Source organism: Bos indicus x Bos taurus, chromosome 19 (genome assembly GCF_003369695.1).
Source record: "Bos indicus x Bos taurus breed Angus x Brahman F1 hybrid chromosome 19, Bos_hybrid_MaternalHap_v2.0, whole genome shotgun sequence".
Taxonomy (NCBI): Eukaryota; Metazoa; Chordata; class Mammalia; order Artiodactyla; family Bovidae; genus Bos; species Bos indicus x Bos taurus.
Window position 1 is genome coordinate 27,378,540 of NC_040094.1, and position 21,805 is coordinate 27,400,344.

Here is a 21,805-nt window from a genome sequence, read left to right on the forward strand (position 1 = left end):
AAAACTTTTTTTTTTTTTTTTCCTGCCCTACTAGGCAGGTGGGATCTTAGTTCCTCACCCAGGGATGGAAACTGTGCCCCCTGCAGTACAAGCAAGGAGTCTTAACCACTGGATCACCAGGAAAGCCCCAAAGTCATATTAAGACCATAATGAAACAATGTATGTTGGAATACACATTAGAAAGGCATCAAATCAATAGAATTGTAAAGAAATATTTTATTTACACAAAGCATTAGAATATCAATAAAACTGTTTAATTAGGGAAGGGTGAAAATATACATGGACATAGCTGCAAAAATCATGAAGGGTATTTCTGGGTATTTTAGTAGGTCTTTGAGATTGTGAGGCCTGGTATTTTTAATGGGTCTAACATTAAGAAAACTTAAGTCTTTTTTTTCCTTGACAGAATTCTACTTGCACTAGATTATGACTACCAGTCGTAATTACATTATGGTCAGATTTTGGCTCCCAAGTAAATTGAGGGGGAGGGGGCAAACAAGGAAAAGAGAGGAGTCTGAGCTAGCTGGATGAGAGGTGGTAAAGGCAGGAAGTGAGGTTACAGGAAGTGTGTATATAAGAAGGTGGAAATAATTTCATTCACCAGAATTTCTCCTGGAAAACACTAATATATGTTGGCAGATTCTTCTTAGAATGAGATAGAACTTCCTCCCTTAACATTAGGATCGAGCACAACAAAAATTGGCCACAAAATTGCATCTAATGTTCCAATAGTATATTTAACTGAAGGGCTTTTTTTTTTCCTATTTGCTAAGCAGTGGGTTTAAGAAGGTAATGGAGCTGGAGGTGGGGGGTTGCTCAATATCTGGCAAGAAAAAAGAAGCTTAAGTGATAAACCTGAGAGGGAAGGACAAAGAGAAACATTTTCAGTGGCAGTTTGTCCAAGGGCACTCTGAGAACAAAATGTCTAACAGAATGTGAACCTCCTTCTCCACTTTTTACACACCAAAATCTTCAGTAAAGCCAGTATTACTCATGGCTATGTTTGTGTGAAGGGATCCTTTGTGGGGAGCGTTAAAGAGGTGCTGAGTTCTATATTAAGGGCTGGCAAGGGGTGTATGTGCCAATAAAATGTTCAAACACAGGAATCAGAAGTTAAGGGAATGGGTGACATCCAGGTTTCAAGTAAGAAAGATATGTTTGGGAATAATTCAATTTAAGCTTGAGCAATGAAAAAAGAAATGAAAGCACACTGCACTTGTAATCACCCATGGAAAGAGGTAAGCTAAAGAATTGCTAAAGTCTATTAGTTCTCTAATAGAGGTATCTGGAAGGATGTGGAAACTGTGTAATCAATCATCTTATTTTTACAGCCCTTTTCTCAAGCCAAGGACACGAACCTGGGGGGACACATATTGGGACACAAGAATAAACCCATCTGATGGGTTTGGGCTATGACCAGTTATGTTTCCAAGGACATGATTTAAATCAGCTATATTCAAATTCATGTAGTAATTAATAGAAAATGTACAAAGGATTTTGAATAAGGCAGTAATGCATCCACCTACCCAGAGTACAGCACAGTGCTTCGGAGCACAGCTCAGGGCTGGAGTCTTGGCTCTAGCACTTACTAGCTGTGTGATCATGAGCTTGATCATGTGATCAAGTTACCTGACATTTCCCCTGCCCCTCACCTTTCAAATTGGGCTAGAGTACCCAGATCACTAACGGTTATACAACTCTATAAACTAAAGCGCATTCAATTGAACACTTAGAACAGGAGAATTTTATGGTATGTAAATTATACCACAATAAAGCTGTTTTGTTTGTCTGTTTTTAAAAAGAGAGGACACATCATAGGGAGGCTGTAAAAATAAAAATGTAAACTGTCTGGCATTGTTCTGACACATAGTAAAAATTCAATAAATAGTAGTGATTAGTATTAGTGTAATAAAGAGATTAAAGAATAAAACACTGAAGATACATAAAGTTAAGTTTTTAAAAAAGAGTTGAGGAATTATTGGGTTGGTTGAAACTTGAGATCATTTAGTTCAACTCCCCTTATTTTACAGATGAGGAAACTAGGGATCAGCAGGTGAAGTGCTTTATTCAAGGTCTAGTTCTTACACCAAACCCCAAGCCCGCTGGATTCTCATTAGTGCAATTCCCACTACCTCAGAAAGACTGCCTCAGAAACACTGACACATGAAAAACTGAGGATGTGTTTCCTTGGAGGAAAAAGAAACAAAGGGGAACACAGAAAACACATGTAGAGATGTTGAAGAAAGAGAATTCCAAGGTCAAGGGCAAACTGAGAAGAGGCTATCACATTCTGGTCCATGAACCAAGGCCCCCAACAGTGGTCATGAGAGCTTAAGTGCTTTGGCAAGGCAGGGGCCCTGGTCAGTCAGGTGAACCTGCTTATCACTGTGGCCTGGTGCCTGCTGACAATGAAGCTGCACAGTCCTCTTTGAGCTACTTCCTGACACAGGATTTGTCAGCAGCAGCAGCAGCAGGAACTGGGGCCAAAAGTGAACGCAGCAGAGTTCTTGGGAGCAGTCAGTCTGAGCGGCTGTGAAAGAGCTGCTTCTACTCATGTTGAGTGGCCTGGCCTCACCTGTTTTTCCCCTGGCCTTGCTAATCAGCCCCTCTGGATTCTGAGGGCCTTCACTTATGATCCTGTAAATTGCCTGTCAGTTTCCTCCATCAGGGCACCTCTTCAAATCACTGAGGAAGTCCTAGATGGGAGATGACCCAAGTTTCCTGCTTCTTCATTAATACTGCCATCTTCTAAGGAAACTTGATAGAGAGTTTGGAACATTTTGAAGCTAATAAAGCTTACTAAATCCCAATGCTAAACAGTGGAAAAGACAGAGAGGTATGTCTCCTAGGCCAAGACTTTAACATTTCAGGGGTTAATATTCAAGGGGTCGACTGTGCCATTCCTAGGAGGTGATGGAATCCCATTCTTCCATTTTTCCTGAATAGTAACAATCTGGGCTAGATGGCTGGTGCAGACCCCTAATGTTATGTGATCCACAAGGGGGGAAGGAGGAAGGTGAGGAAAAAGGAAAGAGGAGAATTAAGGCCTGAAACAGCTTTTATGATTTAACTCAGTACAATGAAACTTCTCAATGAACAGTTCATAAAAGTGCCTCATCCTTTTTTGTCCAGCTGCTTAAATAAAAATCAGTACGAGGGCGGGGGAAGTTCTGCCCATTCATCTGATCTGAGAACTCGAGGTGCAGATTAAGAACATGAAGTCTGACTTCAGCTTTTCCCTCAGAAGGCTTTCCCGTTTCGCAGATCATTCCATACAGTGGACACTTTGATGTCGGAGGAGGTGAGAGCTCCGACTGAAGGTCTTCTGGCATTCTTGGCACTCGTAAGGCTTCTCTCCAGTGTGAATTCTCTGATGTATGATAAGCTGGGAATGCTGGCTGAATGTCTTCTCACATTCATTACATTCATAAGGTTTCTCTCCAATGTGGATTTTCTGGTGGAGAAGCAGCTCAGAGTTGTCCCAAAAGGTTCTGGCGCATTCATTACACTGATGAGGTTTCTCTCCAGTATGAATTCTCTGGTGGACAATAAGGTGAGAGGTCCGTCTAAAAGCCTTCCCACACTCAAAGCACTCATAGGGTTTCTCTCCAGTGTGAATTCTCTCGTGTCTAAGAAGTTCTGAGTTCCCCCTAAAGGCCTTCCCACATTCCTTACAAACGTAGGGCTTCTCACCAGTATGAATTCTAATATGTCTGATTATCTCTGAGTTCTGGCCAAAAGTTTTCCCACATTCATTACATTCATACGGTTTGTCTCCTGTGTGAATTCTTTGATGCCGGATGAGCTCGGAACTCTGCCCAAAGCCTTTCCCACACTCGTTACATAGATACGGTTTTTCTCCAGTATGAATTTTCTGGTGTCTAATAAGGCCTGAGCTATGCTTGAAGGCTTTGCCACACTCATTGCATTCATGGTATCTTTCTTCAGTATGAATTCTCTGATGCTGAATAAGCTGTGAGCTAACCCTAAAGGTCTTCCCACATTCATTACATTCATATGGTTTCTCCCCAGTGTGGATTCTCTGATGTAGGATAAGGGCTGAATTCTGACTGAAGGCTTTACCACATTCTTCACATTTATAAGGTCTCTCTCCAGTGTGAATTCTATGATGGTGGATGAGATGTGAACTCTGAATGAAGGCCTTTCCACATTCGTTACAGGCAAAGGGCTTCTCTCCAGCATGAATTCTCAGGTGCCTTCGAAGGCTTGAGTTAGTTCCAAATGTTTTTCCACATTCTTTGCATTCGAAGGGTTTCTCTCCACTATGAACTCTCATATGCTGAATAAGATGTGAGTTCTGGTTAAAGGCTTTCCCGCATTCTTTGCATGTATGAGGCTTTTCTCCCACAGAACTTCTGTGTGTTTTGTTAGGTCCTAAATTCTCTATGAAGTTCTGGCCAGAAGTAGCAAATGTGCTAACTGCCTCTAATGTGGTGTCTCCCTGACGTGTGAGCAGGTTTGAGCTGAGTCTGCAGATTCGCTCACTCTCATCCTTCTCCTGATCTTTCTCACTGGAGGGTGATTTCTTAAAGATAATCAACTCTGATGCAAAGTCTCTCTCCTCAGATGACTCCTGCCCCAGAATATTTTCTGTGGACTCTCGGGAATGCCCCTCCAATATGTCTTCTTCACACACTGCTCCAAACTCATGACCCTGGCACACCACCTTTGGAAGTTTTTCTTCCATTTTTTCTAAAAATGCCCCATGTGGCTGAGATTCTTCGGAAATTTCTTCCTTGGGAATTACCTCCTTGTTCTCAGTCCCCATCTCACAATCTGAAATGAGAGAAGTAAGTCTGTGAAGTGGCTGTATCACAGCTAAATGAAGCCCATGCTAGGAAGTATGGAACTCAACAGGGTTCTGACAGCACTCTCTGTATCTGGTGAGATTATAGGATGCTATGGAAAGGAAGAGAAAAATTCAGGATTATGGTGGACATGCTACACAAATAGCAGATGCTGACTGAAGAGAGTGAGAGGAATGATCAAAGGAAGAGATTAAAGGCTGGAGACAGGAAATGGATGGTAAGAAGATGCTGATAAAATTTCCATAATATTAACAGTGAGTTGGGACAGAACCTGAGGTTGGTAAGGAAAACATTCAAGAAAAATTGTGGCCATATTAACAGATAATATATGGAGAAGGTTAGGAGAAGGGACAAAAATGACTAATATGACTTTGGAGTTTATAGAGGCAGTAACCAGAAAGAGTAGCAAGAAGAGCTATCTTTAGCCCAGTGCTGTGGTACTCACCAGCTCTACAGAATAGGGGATTGCATATGTTGTAGGGGTCACCCATTCAGAAGGTTAACATGACTTAGCTACAATGGGCACAGAAGGAACCACGCTTGACTCCCTTATATTTGGATGAAGTAAGGTTCTAGCTTAATTTTCTCCAGATGGTTACTAAACTGTATCAATACCTAATTTTCCCTACTAATTTGAAATGCCTCCTATACCACAGTCTAAATTTCCATATATATATCTGGGTCCATTTCCAGACTCCTTTCAGTTCTCCTGATCAGTCTATTCCTTCTCTAATACCAAACTGTTCAACCTACTGTAGCTTAAAAAGTTTTAATATGTTACAGAAAGTTCTCTCTTATTGTCTTCTTTTACAAAAACTTCCTGTCTATTCTATGTTTCCAAATTTTGTAAAATTTCCAAACTTACCCTGATGCTTTTGTATCTATCACATCTCTGTATGTCTTCTCTTTTAGTGAGTTTTTCTTATATTTTCTAACTGGTTGTTATTATATATATGTTTGCAATGTTGTTTTACTTATGAGTATTATAACTGATCCCTTTATGTAATTTTCTTAGCACTTTTATAAATCTAAAAGCCTGTATTTAAAAAAAAAAAAAAAAAACTTCTAAAATGCTATGGCAAGGATTTTTAGTTGTCTATCCCAATCTTCCCTCTTCCTCACCTCATCAACAGAATAATGAATTTACTTTTGTAGCAACAAGGCTACCTAAGGAAATATATTCTCTAGCCTTCTTTGCAGCTAGATTTTGTGACATCACCAACTTCTGGCCAATGAGACAGTAAAATGCAAATGAAAGCACAAGGGACTTCTGGGATATCTACTTAAAGGTAAGGGGATACATTTCTTCACCCTCCTTGGGGCTGTGCCTGGGGCATTAGGTGACAGCTGGAGTGCCACCTCAGACCATGCATTTACCAGCATGCCCTGGACCAGAGGAGGAAGGACCTTGGGTCCCTGGTGACCCTGTGAAGCTGCCAGACCAGCCCTGGAATGCCTGCCTCTGGATTTCTTTTATCTAAGAGAGAAATGAGGTTTTTCCTTGCTTAATTCATTATGGTTTTTTTTATTTATGAAGTCAAACTTGCTACTAACAGGTACAATGGCCCCAGAGATTTAGCAAGGGTAATAGTAGTAGTGTGAATGAAGAGGAAACAGACTAGAGAAATGTTTGAGAGAACAAATCCCCTAAGACTTGGAGTATGATTGAATACACGCATGAGGTAGGTATAATTAGATGGATAGTGGTACCACCAAGGTTGGGAATATTGAGGAATAGCTAGTTTAGGAAGGCAGATGACAAGTGAGCTCTGATTTGGACAAGATGAGTTTCAACACATCCATACAGTAGTATCAAAGAACCAGCCAAAATATATTGGTCTAAAGTTTACAGCAGTCAAGAAGAGAGATACAGACTTGACAGTACTCAGCATAGGCAGTAATGAATGCAACGTGAGAACTGTCAGATACTGAAGACAGAAACCTAGAAAGCCAAAGCCAACATTCAAGAGTACTCCAGTTAAATTCCATGTGCACTTCAGATCCTTCAACTTTTCTCCACCCTGCTCTCTGTCCCAGAAGGCTAACCTACACAGCACTCACCAACAGGCCCTCTGGCTTCCAGCTGTGTTTTACCAATAGGGAGCCCCAACAGGAGGCTGAAAGGAGGGAGGAGAGTGAGGTCGGAGTATTTATCCTCCTGGTTCCTTCCTATGAGGTCTCCTTGAGCTCCTGGTGCCCTTCAACTGAAGTTCATTACTCATCTCAAGGAGTCTGTTCTACCCAGCTATCTCATATGGGTTCCAGAACCTCTCCTACGTCTTATCTCTTCTGGTCTAGGGCTGGTGTCTACTAAGCTATTGCCAGTCCCAGGTTCCTCAACACCCTTCCCACACCCACACCTTTTACAACTAACTTCTTTGCAAATAAACCCTACTCAAATTATCCTAATTTGAGCAAAGTACCTGTTTCCTGTTAGGACCCTAATGATAAAGGGGTAGTGAGAGGAATATAAGCCCTCCAGGAAGAGAAAGAAGGATTAATGAAGTAGAAGTATCAGAATACAAAGGCATAGAGGTCACCAAGGCCATAGCAGAGGGAACAACAAAGCATCACATGCAGCTGATAGATCCAGTAGGATAAGAACTGGAAAACATCTGCCCCGTAGTTACAGATAACATGTGAGAACAGAGTCAGTGGAATGACAGCAGCAGAAACCAGGTGGCAGTGGACTGATTAGTAAATTTGCTGCTTCTTTCAGAAAATTTAGATGAAAGAAGAGGACCAAGATGGGCACTAGTGCAAAAGGCCAAAGAAAATCAAAGGATTTTCTCCAATGAGAGAGAGTTGAATATGCTCATGTTAGAAAGGATGGTGCCAATAGACAGAAAGCTTAAGAGGGAAGAAAAGATGAGATTAGTGAAGAAATGAAGATTCTCAGAAGCAGGAGAGACTGGGGAAGGGGAAAGGGGGGATTTGGAGGGTGCCCTTTGTACTGTCCTTTTTCTCTGCCCAGCCTCCAGTCATCCACAGGATCATACCCTGAGGCCTCCTGAGTCACTCAAGGGTGCAGTCCTGGTCAAGGAACCTGATCTCCTACTGGAATCCTAAAGTCTTGGAAGCTTTTTCCGCTACCCCTAAAAATGAACTGGAATCTTCTTCAACTTCCCCCACTCAGTGCCTTCTCTAATTTTCCCATGGAAAAAAGGCAGACACTCAAAACCTGGCTTTCCCTTTTCCTTGAAGTTTTTGAAAATTATAAATAATGTGTACCTATATAACTGTAAGAATTCAGCATAGAGAACTTAGCTCTCTTCTTCAACCATGGTACTATTTGAGTTAGGAAGCGCTGTCTTAAATAAATTTCTCTCTAATGCTCATCCAAGAACAAGTTCCACAAGCTGGTATTTCAGTCCCTGTCTACTTCTGACCCCTCTTCTGGCCTTTCCTTTTCACCACCATCTCTCCTATAGTTACTTTTTTTCTATCATCTAGCTCCTTACAAAATCAGCATTCATAAAACTCATATCTGTCTCACACCATATGGAAAATCATGTGTTCACAGAAAAACAAGATACAAGACATAGAAGTTAGGCATGCATATCTATCCCCAACTTCAAAACTGGTTCAAAATTCTAATCCAGAAAGTCTTCCCCAATTAAATTTTGCCCCCTCTGATTATTTTTACTTTGCATTCCACCAGTGCCACAATATTAATGCCATTTGTTAAATACTGTTTTTAGACACCTTCTTTATAGACACCTTTTATGTATAAATAAAACCATCCTTCTTTTTTTTTTTTTTTCTTTTGGCCACACTTGGAGGCATGGAGGATCTTAGTTTCCAACGAGAACTGGAACCCATGGACCCTGTAGTGGAAGTGCTGAGTCTTAACCACTGAACCGCCGGGGAAGTCCCAAAGCCATCCTTCTTTTGACTGATTTTCCCAGAGGTACAGATACACATTAGATCTTGTCCTCATGTGGAAACACTCCACTACTCATAGCACAAATTCAAATTTCCAAACATAATTTCCTATGTTTCTCAATTCTTCACTTTTCTAAATTTAAAATGAGTTTTTCCTGGAGAGAGAGAAGATGGACATGCCATCTCAGGAGTAGGCTCAGCACTCTTAGTCCTCAGTTTGGGGGATGACAAGCGTCTGCTGGGTCTCCAAAGTTCAGAACAGAGTTTTCAACTCTGCAGATCTGTATTTCTTTTAATGCACTCAGAAATCCTCATTCACAAAATAATGATGCATAAACCAAATATCTACCAACTTACTAACCATGAGAACTGAAACTTTTAAAGGACCATACTACCTATATGAGGAGCCACATAAAACAAAAAATTCTTCAGTGGGCTTACAATCATAGCAGGAAGGTTTTTGTGTGTTTGTTTAATGAATGATACTTAAATAATGATTCTTGGCCTGGGATTAGGTTAGATGCAGAAAAGTCAACTAGAAAAACCTCTGAAAATACTTCCAGGTCCCACCTTAGATCTCTTAGAGTCAGAATCTCCAGGGATAGGCTAAGTCATCTGTTTCCTTCTTTAGACCATAAGCAAGGATGTTCTATTCATCTTGACATTCCCAGTGCCTAACATATTTCAGGTACCTGGTAAATACACAAGGAATTTGTGTACGTCTTGTCTACACAAGGAATCTGTGGTACCCAGGAGGAAGAACTGGGTATTTCACTCATTTCTGTATCTCAAGAGCCTAGATCGGAAGTCTGACACATTGCTGATGTCAGTAACTAGCTGTAAAAAGAAGCTCCTTTAAAGCGCTGTTATCTTTTCCTCTGTTGTCTCCCTGTTCCCACAATCAGCAAGGCTCTATTAACCCTGCGCTCAAACCTACCTCCTTTCCATAACTAACCCTCCTATGCTAATATCCCGTCTGCCGGCCATGGAGACAAGCTGCCAGAAGGCCTGGAGTTTCTGACACTGCCCGCCATTTCGTCCCCGCACTTTACTTGGGGATGGAATATCTGAGGAAGCCACAGCTCCCATCGGCCCCCAAGTCAGGACCGAGGGAGGGGGTGTCCCTGCTGCTCCTGTCTGGCGACTGACAGGCAGGGAGCCAGGGCGAGGACGGGCCCTGGCCGCATCCAGGGTTTGTGCAGGTGGGGACCCGGTGGGGGCTTGGGGGACCATAACGTCCAAGGTCATACATCGAACCCGGGTCTGGTAGGGGCCTAAACGTCGAGTTTCCGCGGGGCTCGCGGGCCAGGGGTTCAGGAGCCCAGTGCCCTCCGCTCCCCGCCGGGACGGGATGAGGTCTCACCTCAGGCAGCTACCGCCCCACACTCGCTCCGGTCGGGCTCCCCAAGCTTCTCCGCCAGCTCGCTCAGAACCCGCAGCTGTTGTCTTGGTTTCACGGGCGACGGGCATCGGCCACTTCCGGTACCCAGGCAGCACTCCAGCCAATCAGCACGCGCCGCACTCCCGGGAGAAACAGGTGGTCGGCTGGCGGGCGACTCCTCACCGTTTCCAGGCTTGCTTTGCCCCAGTTCTCGCCCTCACACGAGCCCCACCTCGCCGCTGCCTCCCACACCAGCTCCCTGAAGTGGCCTTTTGCGTCTGGCAATGCCCACTTCTGCCCGAGGATCACCGACAAGCTGGGTCCTCCGAGTTTCCTAGAACGGCTCCAGGGATGCATTTCCGCCCTGGAACCGGCCGCTCTGCACGCTGATGTCGCTCCCCAAGCATTGATCTGGACTCAAGAAATTGAAAGTTGGCTTCACTTTCTCCCCGGGCAGAGACTGTGTCCTTAACTTCCTCATCTGCATCCCTTATCCCATCACTCCCTTCGCTGACTCCACGAATCTGGTAAACACAGACCCCTACATCCTAGGAACAGGCCGATCATCTGCTGGGGGCAAAGGGAGACCCACTCTTGAGGTCAAGGAGGGCTTACTGGAGGGAATGATGTTTAGGCTGAAATCTGAAGGTTGACCGGGAATTACCGGGGTTAGGAGTGAAGGGGACAGTGGTTCAGGCAGTGGGAACAGCATTCTACCATAACCTCATTTCTTGAATAGCTTGATAGTTCTCAACTCAGCACCTGTGTACTTGTTACTTTCTCCGCCACAACTATCGAAGCCCGCGCGCCCTAGAGCCTCTGCTCTGCAACAAGGGAAGCTACCACAATGAGAAGCTGGAGTACAGCAACTGGAGAGTAGCCCCATCGCCACAACTAGAGAAAAGCCCATGCAGCAATGGAAGACCCAGCACAGCCAAAAAAAAATCTTTCAAAAGTGTGGTGTCTGAATCTGCAGCAGCTGGAATGATGGTTAGAAATGCAAACTCTCAGACCCCACCCACAGATCTCCTGAATCAGAAACTGAGGTTAGAGCTCAGCAATCTGTGTTTTAACAAGCCCTTCAGGAGTTCTGATGCAGTCTAAAATTTGGGTGTCACTGGTCCAGACGTTCAGTTCAGTCACTCAGTCTTGCCTGACTCTTTGCGACATGGTCTGCAGCACGCCAGGCTTCCCTGTCCATCAGCAACTCCCAGAGCTTACTCGAGCTCGTGTCCATTGAGTTGGTGATGCCATCCAACCATCTCATCCTCTGTCATCCCCTTCTGCTTCCAGCCTTCAATCATTCCCAGCATCAGGGCCTTTTCAAATGAGTCAGCTCTTCGCATCAGGTGGCCCAAGTATTTGGAGTTTCAGCTTCAGCATCAGTCATTCCAATGAATATTCAGGAATGATTTCGTTTAGAATGATCTGAGTGGATCTCCTTGCAGTCTAAGGAACTCTCAAGAGTCTTCTCCAACACCACAGTTCAAAAGCATCAGTTCTTCAGCGCTCAGCTGTCTTTATAGTCCAACTCTCACATCCATACATGACTACTGGAAAAAGCATAGCTTTGGAACTTTGAAGGCAAAGTAATGTCTCTGCTTTCTAATATGTTGTCTAGGTTGGTCGTAGCTTTTCTTCCAAGGAGCAAGCGTCTTTTAATTTCATGGCTGCAGTCACCATCTGCAGTGATTTTGGAGTCCAAGAAAATAAAGTCTTTCACTGTTTCCATTGTTTCTCCATCTAGTTGCCATGAAGTGATGGGACCAGATGCCATGATTTTAGTTTTCTGAACGTTGAGTTTCAAGCCAACTTTTTCACTTTACTCTTTCACTTTCATCAAGAGGCTCTTTAGTTCTTCTTTGCTTTCTACCATGAGGGTGATGCCATCTGTGTATCTAAAGTTATTGATATTTCTCCCAGCAATCTTGATTCCAGCTTGTGCTTCATCCAGCTGGGCATTTAGCATCATACACTCTGCATATAAGTTAAATAAGCAGGGTGACAATATACAGCCTTGACGTACTCCTTTCCCAATTTTGAACCAGTCTGTTGTTCCATGACCAGTTCTAACTGTGCTTCTTGACCTGCATACAGATTTCTCAGGAGGCCTGTCAGGTGGTTTGATATTCCCATATCTTCAAGAATTTTCCACAGTTTGTTGTGATCTACACAGTCAATCTTCCCTGGGTCAGGAAGATCCTCTGGAGAAGGAAATGGCAACCCACTCTAGTATTCTTGCCTGGAAAATCCCATGGACAGAGGAGCCTGGTTGGCTACTGTCCATGGGGTCACAAAGAGTCAGACACGACTGAGCAACTTCACTTCACTTCACACACAGACTTTGACATGGTCAATAAAGTACAAGTAGATGTTTTTCTGGAACTCTCTTGCTTTTTTAATGATCCAATGGATGTTGGTAATTTGATCTCTGGTTCCCTGCCTTTTCTAAATCCAGCTTGAATATCTGGAATGTCACGGTTCACATACTGTTGAAGCCTGGCTTGGAGAATTTTGAGCATTACTTTGCTAGCCAGACATTAACAGTGTTTCATTTGATCAGCCCCAGTATGTGGGTTAAACAGGAAAAGGATAAGTTGTATCCTCCTAGCCACTTCCCTGCCTACCTGCTTCACTACACTAGCCAATTTAGAAGCCATATGGAGCAACAGGGACCTACTAAGGGAAGAAGCCAAGGCATATGGTTCACAAATAGCCATTCTCAAGACTGGGTGTATGAGGATGTGTATGATTGGGTAGGGGCTGGTGTTTCACAGTCTCCTAACAGGTTCAGGACTTCCATGGAATTGCTTCTTACATGTAAGAATGAGCAGTGTTGCTCCTCTTGAAAAAAAAAATGGCAGCCAGGAATGTCAGCCACCTCTTGAATTCACACAGAGACAGGAATATGGAAAATAAAAGGCATATGGCTCTTGCTCACCCTTGTCCCTTCTCTTCTCTCTATGGGAGATGTGGGGAGGAGGGCTACCAGCACCGGCTACTCTCCTCTCTTAGACTTCAAAACCGTGCCACTTCTCAGAGTAGCTTACAACTCTGATTTGGACCTAATACTGATCATAATTATATTTTCTATCCTCTATGGACAACATTCCAAGCTACTACCAAACTGTTCATAACAGCACTCAGTGTCCCCTGAGATTTAAATAACATTGTAAATGTAAGTCTTTGTGAGGATTCTTGAAGAAATGACCAAAAGCACCCACCTTGAAAACCTTCATGTCTTTCAAAACCCTTTTCTCCCAGTGAATAATCCCGGGCCAGGGCCTGACCTAACACAGGGACACTGGATTGGTAGCTTTCTCTTCCTGTAAACAGCTCTTCTCTTTCAACTCTCCACATTCATTCTTTTTATCACCATCACCTCTCTCCTTGATCCTGCCTTCCTTTCAACTGCACCAACCTCACAGTACATTCAACACACCAGAGTCTCACTCAGCATGACATAAATGCATCCTGCCTTATGTGACTTAACCATTTCCTATGAATACACCTTTTCCCACACACAGAGTGCTCCTTAAGAGTCAGCATTCGGTTACACATCCAGAAGAGCTGCCAGCCATGCTGGGCCCATGTTCAGTATAAAGCGACTGACCTGAAATATTCATATCTCATCTCCACACTACAGCAACCGGCTGAAGGTGAGTCAAGGCTCAATTAAGTTTTCAGTGTTCCCCTCACACCTTCAGCTATGAAGATGTAAGGAAGTAAAAGACAAAGGCAATCTCCTTTTCTAGGGTTAACAATTATCCTGGGGAGCCCAGAGCAACCAGTTCTGAGCCTGGTTCAGCAAGGTCATGTTAAAGGAAGAAAGAAAGTGAAGTCACTCAGTTGTGTCCAACTCTTTGCAATCCCATAGACTGTAGCCCACCAGGCTCCTCTATCCATGGAATTTCCTAGGCAAGAGCACTGCAGTGGGTTGCCATTTCCTTCGCCAGGGGATCTTCCTGACCCAGGGATCAAACCCGGGTCTCCCATGTTGCGGCAGACACTTTACCGTCTGAGCCATGTTAACATCTTAACATCTGAGGTCATGTTAACACTGTGCCAAAATAGGAGATCTTTCCTGGACAAGTTCTAAATTGAAGAGGTGCCTCAAGGTCCTGTAAGGTCCACATCTCTTTCCCCCTCAGGTGAAACCGTGGTCCCTTTCACGTGGGGTGTGTGTGTGTGTGTGTGTGTGTGTCTGTGTGTGCACGCGCTCAGTCATGTCTGACTCTTTGCAGCACCATGGACTGTAGCCCACCAGGCTCCTCTGTCCATGGGATTTCCTAGGCAAGAATACTGGAGTGGGTTGCCATTTCCTTCTCCAGGGGATCTTCCCCACGCAGGGATCGAACCCTCACCTCCTATGTCTCCTGCATTGGCAGGCAGATTCTTTACCACTAGCGCCACCTAGGAAGCCCTTCAACATGGGATAAAATGCAGCAACACCTGGAAATCTCACTCTCCAGTGACTGGGCCATGGTTCAGTTCCAGGTAGAGAGGCAGAGAAGAGAAGGCTGCTCTGGCAGAAGGGTCAGTGCTGCGCTTTGAGGAAGGAGAGCTGGAGGTGGTGGCAGGAAATGCACTGGAAATAGACAAAAGCAGAATGTACAAGGGAGCAAGTGATCAGAGGAAAGAGCGGAAAAAAACTGTAGCCCAGGGCATGAGGCTCTTCTCCAGGGCTCTGGAGTCTTCACAAGGTCAGCAAAATAATGAGCCCACCTGAAGAGTGTGAGCCCTTGTGCTCAAGAGCCTCTGCTCCATAACCAGAGAAAGCCTGTGGACCACAACAAAGACCCAGAACAGCCAAAAAACAGAGCCCACATGTCACCAGGGCTAAGACAGCACCTCTAGTGTCTCTGTTCACTGAGCCCCTCATCACAACACTTCGAGAAACTGCTGCTAAGTATAGTCTGAATTCCCATGTGAGTGGAAATCGTTTGCCATGCAGACCAAGGCAGTCCTACATGAATATTTCTGAGGCTCTATTTTGAGAAAACAACATGGGAGGAGTGTTGTGTACAAGTCAAGTGTCTCCCACCATCACAGGGACATGTTAGTTCCCAATGTGACTAGAGAACCTGCAGGAGGCCAGAGTGACTCCTCACTCTATCTTCATGATGCTGTTTTTCCAGCTCAAGATACATCCCCTAAAAATCATGGATATTTGGGAAAGATGAAAACTTGAATTCGAAAAGATACATGCACCCCCAACATTCATAACAACGTGACTTACAATAGCCAAAACATGGAAGCAACCTAAATGTCCATCAAGAGATGAATGAACAAACAAGATGTGGTATATATGGAGACAATGGGATATGACTAAGTCATAAAAAAGAATGAAATACTGCCATTTGCAACAACATGGATGGACCTAGAGATTATCATACTAAGTAAATAAGTCAAATAAGTAAATACTAAGTAAATAAGACAAATACATGATGTCAGTTATATGTGGAATCTAAAAAAATGATATAAATGAACTTATTTACAAAACAGAAATAGACTCACATACATAGAAAATAAATTTATGGTTACCAAAGGGGGAAGGTGGGGGGAAGGGATAATGGAATTTAGGATTAACAGATACACACTACTATATATAAAATAGATACACAGGGTTTCACTGGTGGCTCAGTGATAAAGAATCCACCTGCCAATGCAGGAGATATGGGTTTGATCCCTGGTCCGGGATGATCCCACATGGGGCGGAATAGCTAAACCCTTGCACCACAAATACTGAGCCTCTGCTCTAGAGCCCAGGAGCTGTCACTACTGAAGCCCACACTCTCTAGAGCCTGTGCTCCACAACAAGAGAAACCACTGCAGCGAGAAGCCTTGCACCACAAGTAGAGTAGTGCCTGCTCTCCAAAACGAGAGAAAAACTGTCACGGCAACAAAGACCCAGAACAGCCAAAAACAACAAATAATTAATTTAGAAAAATAAGGACCTTCCATAAAGCATGGTGAACTATATATAGTATCTTGCAATAACCAATGATGGAAAAGAATTTTGAAAAAGGATGCATCCAATCTGTCTATCTATATAACTTACCACTTTGCTGTATACCTGAAACTAGCACAACATGGTAAACCAACTATATTTCGATTTTTTTAAAAACCCTGGATGCACTTCAGCGCTTCAGCAAGATCCTTTCTCTGTGATGCAACCTCTCAGGTAGATGCAATCCCTTTGCCATCGCCCACACTGTTTATTGTTCTTTGTACTTCGTTTTCTCTTATGCCACACCCTACCCACAATCCTGTCCTTGGGTCCAACGCCACTGAAATCCATAGTTGTGATGACCCTTTGGGGTCCCTCTAAAGCAAAAGTGTCCCTTTGTCTCTTGATGCTTAATTCTGCTGCCAACACCCACACGTTCTCTCTCTAGATTTATCTTGGGCTTGTCGTCTTCCTCCTTGTTCAAACTCTCTCTACCCCTGCAGCAGTGAGTTATTCACATGATCCTCAACTTCACTACATTCATGCCATATACGAAATCAAGATAAAGAGATGTTATTCAGGTAGGCAAAATACAGGCTTTCAGGCACAGTTTAAAAGAACAATAACAACAAATCCAAACCTTACAAATACTGAACAAAGCTTCCAAAGCCCTCTCGTATATACTAGCCATGATCAGAGTCTCTGGAAGCTTTGGCTGTCTACAGCAGCTGCAGAAAAGTCCTTCACAGGCAAAGGTGGCTCAAAGGATTCAGTGGCTGGTCCAGGTTCACTCAGGTCAGAAGAGGGGAAACCAGATTAGCACCCACATCTTCAGATTCCTCCCCAGGCTCTCCTCATTTCAACCTGGCTTCCTTCCTAGAGTCTCACTGAATACACACCTACCTCTATCTGGCTCAGTTGGTAAAGAATCTACCTGCAATGCAAGAGACCCAGGTTTGATCCCTGGGTCAAGAAGATACCCTGAATAAAAAAGTGGCACTCCACTCCAGTGCTCTGGCCTGGAAAATCTCATGGAAAGAGGAGCCTGGCAGGCTATAGTCCATGGAGTCAGAACAGTCGAACATGATTTGGTAACTAAACCACCCATCCATCCTTTAGTGGGGCTCTGTTTTGTCTAGGCCAGTTTTGCCACTATTTTGACCAACAATCAGTTCCAGAGAGAAAGTTTCAAATCTAACATCCAGAAAATCCACATTTGGTTCACATGTACATAAAGTGTCTCCCATCTACTGGAATAAAATCCTGCATGATAAGTATACTTGGGTTACCACCTGGCTTCCATACTTCAAGACCTGGTTCCAAAAAATCACATCCACAAAGCCTTTCATGCTTGCTCTCTTCTCATTTCAATCACTCCTTCACTGTCCTCCAGTGACCTTTGGCATTTGGGCTAATTTCACTTTTGGTATCTTGTATTATGTTGTAAGAATATTTTTCATTTCCCCACCTAGTGATAAGAACCAAACCTGCCCTCAGGGACTGTGCCCAGAGCACTGCACTAATCACAGATGGTCTGTACATGTTGACTAAGAAATGCTTACCTGGAAAAATCTTCCGTAATTAAGCTGAATTCTAACAGTGGCCTTAAGGAATAGTACCTTAACCCAGAAGAATAATGGCAGGGATTTGGGACACAGGGTAAAGCTGGTTAAAACAGCAAATGTAGCCAGTTAGCTCCGCAAAGCTCCTCCTATGGCATTGTTGTTGTTTAGTCACTAAGTCGTGTCTGGCTCTTTTGCTACCTCTTGGACTGTAGACCTCCAGCCTCCTCTGTCCATGGGATTCTCCAAGCAAGAATACTGGAGTGGGTTGCCAAGTCCCTCTCCAGGGTATCTTCATGACCCAGGGATCGAACCCATGTCTCCTGCTTGGCAGGGTGACTCTTTAGTACCAAGTCATCTGGGAAGGCCTTCTATCCCATTAGATCAACAGTTACCATGGGGTTGGTAACTTTTTCACAGGGTGGATAAGGAACCTTAGCTGACCCTAGAGTCCACAAGTTCCATATAACATTGGAGTGTCAGTGAACCAAAATACAGCAACCAGAGGGATCAGCCATCAAGCTTGGTTAATTTGTTCTTTATTTTTGAATAAGGCCACCCCTGGATAAGCAGCAATCAATCTTATAAAATTATACGTTCTAGAAGATCAAATTAGACCTTTCCTTAATAAGACTGAGTATGTAACTTGACCTACTGTGCTAGACCCAAGGGAGGACACGATGATCCAGGGAATATCTTTGGTGCCAAGATGTTGGAAGAATCTGGGACTGTTTCCAGCACTAGTGGGCAAGGGTTTAAAGTCTCTAGAGCCCAAAGATACAAGCAGCATCCCTGGAGGAGATGGACAAACACCTTTAATTGGGAAAATAGGCCACACCTCCCATCATCCTATGCTGCTTAATATGAGATGTCTATATAGTCAAAGCTACAGTTTTTCCAGTAGTCATTATGGATGTGAGAGTTAGACCATAAAGAAGGCTGAGCACCAAAGAATTGATGCTTTCAAATTGTGGTGCTGGAGAAGACTCTTGAGTGTCCCTTGGACGGCATGGAGATCAAACCAGTCAATCCTAAAGGAAATCAACCCTGATTATTCACTGGAAGGACTGATGCTGAAGCTGAAGCTCCAATACTTTGGCCACCTGATGAGAAGAATTGACTCACTGGAAAAGACTCTGATGCTGGGAAAGAATGAAGGCAAAAGGAGACGGGGGTGGCAGAGGATGAGATGGTTAGAGAGCATCACAGACTCAATGGACATGAATTTGAGCAAACTCTGGGAGACAGTGGAGGACAGAGGAGCTTAGCATGCTGCAGTCCAAGGGGTTGCAAAGAGTTGGACACAACTTAGCAACTGCACAGCAACAAAACAACTATTTAAGATGTAGGTTTGTTAGGGTGAGAGGAGAAAGGGGCTGAACCTGGAGGAGACTGGGATTCATGGAGAGGGACATAAATAATTACATTAGACCTTGTCAGAATCAGGGGACTCCTTTCCTTTGACAAGGCCCAAGTGTTAAACTATGCAAGACAGTGGACATTGCAGCCCCCTCAGAGACCAGTCAAAAGACTGTTTTGCACTCTGGAACAACACACTCAACAACAGCACACAATGCTCAGGTATGACTAGGTTTGTTTCAGCCCTCAGCTCGTGGGACTAGCCTTCTACTCTAAAAACATATGAGAAATGAATTCTGCTTTATATCCTGAGATGTAGAACATCTGTCTTGTGGGGAGGAGACCCAAAGAGCTTTGCCTAAAGCCAGGCATCCGCTTCTAAGGGGTAGGTGTTCTAACTTCTGGGATAGATGATCAACAGAAATGACATCCACAAAAAACTCCATGACCTCCTCGGAAGCAGGTTTAACAGGCAGATCTGTTCTTTGGTAGCAACGTTAAACAATAACATGCCATAATTTTAGGGCCAAAAAAAAAAAAAAAAAATCCCAGGATGCTTTGCAGACCAAATATTTCCAAATTTCTGGAGGTAAGAAACATCAGCGAAGCTCCCCAGGGGATTCCAGTGTGCTCTCATGTTAAGAATCCCTGGTTAGGGACCTCCCTGGTGGTCCAGTGGTTAAGACTGTGCTTCCGCTGCAGGGGACATGGGTTCAATCCCTGGCTGGTGAGTGAAGATCCTGTATGCCATGTGGTGTGGCCAAAAAGTAATTTTAAAAAATCTTTTTTTAAAGAATCCCTGGTTAGACAATTGGGGAGCCACCTAGATCTAAGGCCCAGCTGACTTCTCTGGAATTCAGGTGCTCCAGGCAGGTGTAGATTCGTGAGTGAAAGTGGCCTTCTGACAGGAAAGAGGAAGAGGGGCCATCGTACCTTGTTAAGGGTTAGGACCCAGCCCCTGCTGTTGCAGAGAGGTGAAAAGAATATTAGCTTAAACACCATGAGACCCAGCTTCTAGTCCTGGCTCTACCATTTATTATTTCTGAGACTTTAATAAGTGGCTTAACCTCTTGGCTCTATGAAAATGGGCACAACTGCACTCATCACACCTGATAAGAAAACCAAGACCATTACAAAGCTGACAGGTTTTGGCAAGAAATGAGTTTCTGGAGACATTACACAATTTAAGGTAATTTCCCCCAAAGGAATAAAGATAAGGTGAGCTGGTATCATCACATGACTCATAATCCTACAGTCAATGAATATGTTTTGCTCAAAGGCTATGTTTGTTGTCTATGTGATTTCACAAGGTACTCTTTCCTAAAGATACAGGATCAAGTGGTATAGTGATTGTTAAAACTTGTCTATGGAGTTTTATTACATCTTGCTTTCATTTTTCAATGCTAACATGAGCGTGAATGCTTGTGTGCTTAGTCGCTGCAGTTGTGTCCGACTCTTTGCGGCCCTATGGACTGTAGCCTGCCAGGCTCCTCTGTCCATGGGATTCTCCGGGCAAGAAAACTGGAGTGGGTTGCCATGCCCTCCTCCAGGGAGTCTTCCCAACCCCAGGATGGAACCCATGCCTCTTATGTCTCCTGCATGGCAGGCAGATTCTTTACCACTGAGCCACAGGGGAAGCCCAACATTAACACCATTACACAGAAATGCAAATATGAGGTTATAGAACATAAAAACACTTAAATGATAACAGTACGTTTTTGCCATGTTTGTAATTCTTTGTTTTACTTATTTTAAATAAGCTTTTAACTTTAGAACAGTTTTAGATTTATAGAAAAATTGCAGAGGTAGTACACAGAGTCTATCCCACACTGTTTCCCATATATTAACATCTTACCTGAGAATGGTACATTAGTTACAATTAAGGAACCAACTGATACAGTTATTAACTATTGTCCAGTATCTTATTCAGATTTCCCTAGTGTTTATCTAGTGCCTTTTCCCATGCCAAGATCCTATCCAGAACACATTACTTTTAGTTGTCATGCCTCTTTAGGTTCCACTAGGCTGTGCAGTACATTTAAAAATAACAGTCCACAATATAACCACAGAAGGCACGAAGCAAATCAAAACAATGGCCAAGTTCTCATGATACTCACAAAGGACTCGGTCATTTGTTTACCGGTTCATTAGGGTGAACAGTGTCCAACTTCCTTCATGAGCTTTCAAATTGAGATTCCTGAAATTTTGTTTTAATTGGAGGGGATTCGCTTTTTTCACTTATTGCATAGTAAATGAATTTTTATCACATGATTTCAAATTATTTAACACCTCATAAAATGCATCCAGTAATACCACACTATTATAAGGCACTTTCCTTAGTGAGCAGAAGGCAGATTTCAGATTCCCAGGCCCAGCTCGGGAGACGGTGCTTTTGAAAGGTCCAGGATGGGGGCAGAGCTATCTGTATTTTAACTCCCAGGTGATTCTGATGTCTCAAGGCATCACTAAATATAAAAGTCACCTTAGGACGTCCCTGGTGGTCCAGTGGTTAAGAATCTGCCTGCCGATGCAGGGGACATGGGTTTGATTCCTGATCCGGGAAGACCCCACATGCCTTGGAACAACTATGCCTGTGAGCCCAAGTGCTGCAATTACTGCAGCCCATGTGCCTACAGCCTGTTCTCTGCAACAAGGAAAGCCACCACAATGAGAAGCCCACACACGGCAAAGAAGAGTAGCCTCCATTCACTGCAGCTAGAGAAAACCCATGCACAGCAACAAAGATCAAGAGCAGCCAAATATATAAATTTTTAAAAATAAATAATATATAAAAGTCACCTTAACCCTGAGGAACAAGGCTTTCAATTTAAATTCAGTA

At 43.6% G+C, this 21,805-nt stretch overlaps 1 protein-coding gene across 2 annotated transcripts in view; it reads right to left on the bottom strand.

Annotated features, from left to right (window-relative positions):
* Window positions 1-196: 196 nt before the first annotated feature.
* ZFP3 (ZFP3 zinc finger protein) overlaps window positions 197-21,805 on the bottom strand; it is a 29,049-nt gene continuing 7,440 nt past the window's right edge. The window contains exons 1-2 of one of the 2 annotated variants that reach the window (XM_027516714.1): window positions 10,078-10,383; window positions 197-4,797 (exon numbers count right to left, since the gene is read on the bottom strand). In XM_027516714.1, the coding sequence (XP_027372515.1) occupies window positions 3,266-4,789 (1,524 nt within the window). In that variant the 5' untranslated portion in view covers window positions 4,790-4,797; window positions 10,078-10,383 and the 3' untranslated portion in view covers window positions 197-3,265. Of the gene's footprint in view, window positions 4,798-10,077; window positions 10,384-21,805 lie in introns of those variants that run through there. The other variant, XM_027516715.1, reaches the window with a different exon arrangement.